The 7,301-nt window shown below is 41.6% G+C and overlaps 1 protein-coding gene across 1 annotated transcript; it reads right to left on the bottom strand.

Moving 5' to 3' along the window:
- Positions 1–4,371: 4,371 nt before the first annotated feature.
- On the bottom strand, positions 4,372–7,301 carry LOC109456906 (protein FAM90A13). Its single transcript, XM_074331506.1, has 4 exons — positions 7,182–7,301; positions 6,537–6,736; positions 5,976–6,084; positions 4,372–5,310 (listed from the first exon to the last, which is right to left on the bottom strand). Exons 1-4 carry the CDS (start codon positions 7,299–7,301, stop codon positions 4,372–4,374), a joined length of 1,368 nt encoding a protein of 455 aa, XP_074187607.1.

The following is a 7,301-nucleotide window of genomic DNA, read 5'->3' as shown; positions in this document are numbered from 1 at the left end:
TTGAAGCAAGAACAGTATGAGCTACAATAAACCTTCAATGAGATCTATAGACATGAAACATCTCTTCCCAGAGATAGAAGAAAATTTCTTTGACCAAAACCAGATTCTTTTCCAGCAAAGGTCAAAAATTCAAAATACAGGATGTTGAAATTATTTAAATATTCTAAAACGCCTCTAGTAAAATAAAAAATTAAAGTCCCCATGTTTTAATTACTTTTAGCTATAGTAAAAAAAAATATTCTGGTCAAAAATCAAATTAAAAGATGAAAAATTTGGGTCATAAACAATTTAAAATATAAAAAAATAGTGTAAAAGCCTCTCTAAGAAATTCAATGCATACATAAAGAATAAAGAAAAATTAGTATTGTACGAGGTAATACTACAACATTCTTTAATAATTTATATTCTGAATGTTTACCAAAGGAAAGAAAACATCATTTTTTTTTCATCTCCAATTATAAGTTTCTTTTAGAAGGAATTTCTATACTTGATTTATCAAAAGTTAATAATGCATTAGAATTCCAGTTGTATACTATCTAATAAAAACTGAGTATGACAACTTTCCCCAAAGACTTCAATAATCAACTTTTTTCTTGTACGTGATACTACACGTCTGAGACACAAGGAACAGTGAAGCTAGTCCACATTACTTAAATAAAGTTCATATAGTGCCATCTCGTGGTTAACATAATACATTAAGTTTTTGCTAAACATACGAAAAGCCACCCCTTTGAAAATAGATGATTACTTAATGAAAGTCCAATTTTCTCATTTTAAGCATTCATCTTATGCTAATCAGCTGGTCTTAAAATCCTCCTTTCTCACTCATCTTCCAAATGCCTCTGACAGTCGTCCAAACCACACTAATGACACCCTAATCCCTGGCATCTGCCTTTCAGAGATAACTCTTCTCTCCTTTGATTATAGTTGTAGTCTTTGTCTTTCAAGCTTTTGCCTGGCTATCATGCAGACCCTAAAGACATTCCTCTTTAGCTGACAATTCTCCAGCATATCTCTTTTCAAAATAAAAATAATAGTTAATATATAGCAACAACCAAAGCTTTGTGCTAAACACCTTATGGGAACTATCTAATTTAATCTTTACAAGAACCTGCAAGATAGGCACTATTTTTATGCTCATTTTACAGCTAAGGGAACAGAGCTTAGAACACCTTCTAAGTCATCATGCAATAGTGCTCCTTTCCAAGTGTTGATCAAAAAACAAAATTAGTGAAAATATATTTACATGGTAGAACTTAGTTGACCTTTTCAAATGTCCAAAACAGACAAAGGCATTGTTTTCAAAATAAGTTAACCTTGTGAATAAATATGAATCTGTGGACAATGTAACACTTTATTAAAATCAAATACCAAACGGTTTAAGTACAATAAGACTCTTATACCTTAATGTGCAGAGGCTAGGAAAGACATTTCTAAGTAGATTTACTCTGCTGAGCTCCTGGTCCATAGAGAATATTAGCTGATCATATGTACACGCACAACATGTAGTGCTATTGTCATCCGGTTCTTACTATTAACCCAATAGATTGCTCAAAGGCACATGTTCTCTCTCTCTCTCTCTCTCTCTCTTTAAATTAGTTTCAGGTGTACAAAGCAATGTGATAGTGAGACATTTACACCCCTCACAAAGTGATAACTCCCCCAATCTACTACCCCTCTCAGATCGTATATAGCTGTTACAATACCATTGACTCTATTCCCTATGCTGTACTCCACATCCGGTAGTCATATATATTCGTGTGTGTGTGTGTGTGTGTGTGTATTGAATCACAGTTGACATTCAATATTATTTCACTTCAGCTTCTGTTCTTTCTCAATCCACATCTTTGCAGCTGCTTTTCCCTCAACCTGGGATGTCCTCACCCCCCTTTCTTCCTAGAAAATGCCTATTCAACCTTCAGAACTCACCTACTTCCCAGAGGAAACTTTCCCTTATGATCATCCCTTTCCCTTACCATGGATACTTGAGCCACACAGCACCTGAGGCATGACCTCTAGAATAACAATTCATATACTCATTAAAATGGATCTGCTTATATCTGTTTCCATAAAACAAAGCAATTTGAGGGCAGTGTTATGTTGATGTTCTGTCTCTAGCTCTTATAACTCTGCTTAACACATAGTAAGTACTCAGTAAGTAGCACTAGAATGTTATTTCTACACAACTGTCTCAGCGTGTGTGTTCTAGAACATTGCTACACTAATGTTCCAATCAGAAAGCAGAGTAATGAGGAAATTCTCAAAAATATGAGTGGCATCTAGAAGACATAACTCAGAGGAAGATTCAATGCCTGCTTAGAAATATCCTGCCTTTCCATTACCCGAATTATGACACCCCACTTGGTCTCCCTATTTTCATATTTTTACAGGCATTAAAAAAATAAAAGAAAATATTTCTTTTGTATTTTATATGAGAAATAAAATAATAAAATTAAAATACAGAATAATAAAAAATATGTAAACAAGTTAATAATGCATAGATTCTTATCCAAAACATTATCACATATTTCTTGCTGGCATAACTTACAGGAACAAAGACGTAGACCTTTTCTTTCTTGAGTCTTATTAATAGAATACTGATTTAAAATTTTCTTTTTTCATCTCTGCGTAATTATATTTCTCAGTCCTCAGTCCTCCTTCCCACAAGGGAAGGGTTGCTATAGGCTTTCTACTTGTAATTCCAAGGTAGGTAGTAAGATGATAGATTGGGGAAAAACTTCTTAACCTCTACATAAGTTTAAGGGATAGTCTAGGAATTTTATGTAATATGCAAATCAATTGGTGGTAGCATTGATATAACATAACATGAGATGAAAATATCACTGTAAGTTGTTATAAATATCACTCAAACATCTGTGTTTCATAATACTGAACATTGACATAAAAAAGAAAAAGCAGGGTTTTTTTTTCAATTAAGAAAAAGTCACCAGTGCATATGAAAGAGGACTTTGCTACAGGGCTTCCATTGCCTTAGTTAATACTGAAGATATGTCGCATGATACTTGTGTCAGTATTCTGCATTTCCAGAAAAATAATTATCCTTATAACACCTATTAAACTGAAGTTAGGTTTTTATTATGTCCATTGTAAACTCACTGTCTAACTTCTATAGCACATATTGCAAACAAATGCTTGGAAAAACCAAGATATAATGCCAATCAAAAACTAGTTTGTATTATCAACCACACTAAAAATTTAAAGTTAAGTATTTACATAACTTGAAATGCCCACATATGCTGTTCAGTACATAACAAACTTCTATTGCACTATGAGAATTGTCTTGACAGCAGTCAGAGCTTTTCTTCTGTGACAGAATGAAAAGAGCCTGGGACTGACGTGGTATCTTTGACGGCATCACCAGTCATTCTCATATGGAGAGCTTGTAGGAGTTCAGTGCCCATATCTGTAAGAAGACACAGTACTTTTGTGTCTCTTGGGGTGGGATTCAGGAATCCTCACGTCTCTGACAACTCACCACAGAATCCAGTGTGGACCGAAGAGAGACTAGGGCAGTAGCCAAAGCTCTTCTCATTTCAACGTAGGTAAGATTCGTGAGCATATCGCCAATATGCATATATTGACTCAGTCCAGCTGGGTGCACCTCAGGTTCTGAATTTCTAATGAGCCAGCGGCCCTACCAAACTCCCCTGTACTCTCTGTTAAATAAGCTTTGAGGAATAACCATTGTTTTGAAAATGATCGGAAACGCCCACAAATGAAAACCATGCACACAACTGGTCAGATTTAGCAAATTTTTATTAATAAGAAAAGGAAATTATAAAACACAACTCCAATATGACATTTTATAACCAAAATGTACAAAGCCATGGAAAGACTGCCTGTTCTGATTTCCACCGAAATATCTCCACAGAAATAAACAGTCTCATCTCCGGACAGGCACTGCTGAAAGCAGATCACACAGGTGGGCCCTTACCCACTTGCCCCATAGTCAGACAATTGCACACCAAATACAGTCATTATGCAGCTTCTTATTGGCCTTAGAATTTAAAAGCTACTTCTGCAAATTGACTTAGTTTCCTATACGAAGGATTAAAGAACAAAACAAAACAAAAAATACTTCACATGCCAGTTCAGTAAGTCCAAACTTCAGTTTACTTAAAAAGTACTATTTGAAAGATAAAGTCCACTGACATCAGTAAAAAGTGCAGTGTTTGCTCATGTGTGTCCCCAAGCATAATCTGCAGTTCCCCCACTGGTACACCCACCACAGATGGGGAATTGCTGGTTCATCAGAAACAGCCTACTCCTAGTAAATTTCCCTCACCAGGTCAACAGTCACATCCAGGTCACCTCAGGCTGGAGGACAAGTCTTTGTTGTCTTGGGCTGACTCACTGACCATCACTCTCTTCAGAGGAAGAGGAAACCTGAAGGTCATCGTATAGGACACTCCAGGGGACACGGGTCCAATGACCCTCTGATTTCTCTGAGACGGGAGGGCTCTGACCAGGAGAACTTGACTTCTGAGCAGGAGAAAATGAGGGAGCTGTCATGAACCTGCAGCTCCACTGGCCTCGGCCTAATCTTGTGAAGACCATTCTGAGGGACTGGCCTGGAACCTGATCAGTGGGTGGTGGCTGGGGCATGACGCAGGCCTGGACAGTCTTCAGGAGAGAGCCGTTGCGTGGTGGCTGGAAGTCAATGCTGTGCTCTTGGGCAGGTGTCATCACGGTCACCTGAGGTGCCACTGCCGGTCTAGGTCTAGCTGGAGGATGGAGAGTCTGGAAAGCCCTCAGATCTGATCTCTCTGTGCTCTTCTGGGGTGTGTCCAAGGGGCCGATTCTGGGTATCTTTTGGGGGCTGTGGCACATCTCGATGGGGATCTGGGCTGCTCTCTTGCCTGGTGCCTTGACGCAGCGTTTGGAGTCATGGCCCCAACTTTGTGCCTCTCCATACCCGATGGTATGTGACTTCACTTCAGGAAACTTGGGCTGTGCCTGGGAGATAAGGGCATGGCCCAGGCCATGAGTCTTGGAGGCAGCCTGTGGATCACCAAGGGGGACCAAGTGGGGCCTGTTGTCTCTCTGCTGGACAATGTGGTGAGGATCCTGGAGAAAGTGTTTGTCTGCTGGGTGAGGCATGCCACTGAGAGGCACTCCCTGTCCTGTATACAGTCCTGGGCATGGCAAGATGCTCCGTTCAGGTTTTTTGGTGGGAGACGCCATGGAGGTCATGTCAGGTTTCCTGGTAGGTGGAGAGCTACTTGTGAGATCGGCATCCAGGACACCTTTCCTCTTTGTCGTGTGGACGGGCATTGGCCTGGTTGGATGCTGTGGGAGGACAGAACACAGAGATCACATGTTAGAATTTTCTCACCATCACATACACATTAGAGAGAAACAAAGAAAAAACATCTACAACCTTAAAACAAATTTAGAACTGTAAAAGACATACCAGCAATCAATTTTAAGATAATAAGGTGTTTGACCTCAGTGCTGATCAGCACAAAAGAAGTTGTAAAATCCCCTTGATATCTTTTTTGATGTCAGATAGAACAAAACAAAACAAAACAAAACCAGAAATATTCTTACAAAATGCCTCCTGTTAATGAAGTCGAATCAAGACCTTTCTTACACTCTTTGAGGAATGGATGCAAATCATGTACTTTGGAAAGCAGTTTGATGACTAACGAGTTTGGATGGGCAATTTGAAAGTGGGGTACTGAATTTCAAGATGGCTATTTTCCCCTATAGGACTCTACATTTGGAAGCATCAAATAAAATCCCTCCCACACCTTCCACCACTACATTGTGGGCACACATGCCCATATCGTGGAAAATCAATGACTCTGGGGGGAAATAGCATCTGAAAACCACAGTAACAGAAACCACATGGGCAAGAATAGAAGTTTTAGAATTCCCTCATGCAGAAAATCACTGAGGTAAGTCCCGGTTACCCCAAAGAGGAAAAAAGACTGGAAATGGGGGACACTCACCCTCACGTAGTCACAGTATTCTGTTGATTCCTTCCTGTTGTGCTGGGGCCTTCCTTGGCGACTCGTGGGAAATCTCTGGAGTCCAGCCTGTCCCTGCTGTTGCTCTCGCCTGCAGAAGAAAGCGTGAATTGGAAGTCACTACATTTCCCATCCCCAATGCAGACAAACCTTCTAGCGCCCAGCGCTTTCCCACTTTTGCTGTGATAGCAATAGTGAGTGAAGCCCTTTGCCTTTGCCAAATTGGCCTTTCCCTCATCTCAGATGCTTCCCCCACTCCAGGGAGCCCTCCAGGTTTTTCCAGGAGGGACTTCCATTTCCACTCCATTGCCTTTTCATGTCATTTGCGTAGTTGCAGAATGCTCCCTGGCCCACCTCCCCCACAGTGATTCTACAGGAGGAGAATGTTCTGAATGGGAGCCCTGGAGGACACTGCTCCTTTTTCTCTCTTCCCATGTCCCTGTCCTTGCCTAAAGATGGTGCTGCACACTATGCCAAGAAGGGGAAACAAAGGCTTCATAGATTTCAGCCCAAAGATTGACTCCAACCTCCCACAATAGTCACCTTGGATTTGGCTCGTTCAGTCTCTCAGCTCTGGTAAAGGACCCTGGGTTTCGCAGGTCCCGGGGAGTACACGGTTTCAGATTCTCCTTCATCTTGCTGGGGCCCAGGGGCTGGGGGACTAGAGCCCCTTGCCAGCACTTCATGGGGCATCTAAAGCTGCTCTCCCTGTGGCCAAAGGCTCCGCAGTCCTTGCACTTCACCTGTGGGGGGAGGGGGAAGAGGAGGTCAGTGAGTCAGCACAAATCCCAGGTGAACAGGAGGACAGATTCATGGATGTGGAGTATGGATTATGGAGAACGGACAGATACATGGGGCTTTCTATGTGCCAGGAGATTGATGATTGCCTGGTGTTTCCCAAAGCCCGGGTTAGTTTTGGGGGGATGCGGGAGAAAGGATTGGAGGCTGAAGTGTGAAAACAGAGACCCAGATGGAAAGATCTGGACACAAAACAGCCTGGACAGGACACTAACTAGCAAGTAAGTTGTTCCTCTGCATCTGAAGGGACAAGGCTGCCTGGTGAAGGAGTCCCAAGGCAGATGATGGGAAGGGACAACTGAGTTATGGACACAGAAGTGGCCCTGTCCAAACCCTGTCTCTGGAGTCAAACCACCCCCAGGTTTGGGACAAAGACAAGCCTCTACTTACCCTGGGATCCTCCTTCTCTGCTGGAAGAGCCCTGTGTGCCACTGGTGCCCTCTGTTGTTTCTTCCCTTTCTGGACTTTCAAGATTCCACAAGGCCCGCGCTGTCGTTCACGACCCGCCAT

The sequence above is a fragment of the Rhinolophus sinicus genome, linkage group LG04 (genome assembly GCF_036562045.2).
Source record: "Rhinolophus sinicus isolate RSC01 linkage group LG04, ASM3656204v1, whole genome shotgun sequence".
Lineage (NCBI taxonomy): Eukaryota > Metazoa > Chordata > Mammalia > Chiroptera > Rhinolophidae > Rhinolophus > Rhinolophus sinicus.
Note: the sequence above shows the minus strand (reverse complement) of the source record. Positions and strands in the feature narration are given on the sequence as shown.

Coding starts and splice junctions, on each gene's coding strand:
- LOC109456906 (XM_074331506.1), bottom strand. CDS start 7,301: ATGGCGGGTCGTGAACGACAGCGCGGGCCTTGTGGAATCTTGAAAGTC. Junction 6,737..7,181: donor CAGAGAAGGAGGATCCCAGG/GTAAGTAGAGGC, acceptor CTCCCCCCACAG/GTGAAGTGCAAGGACTGCGG. Junction 5,311..5,975: donor AATACTGTGACTACGTGAGG/GTGAGTGTCCCC, acceptor GTCCTCCCACAG/CATCCAACCAGGCCAATGCC.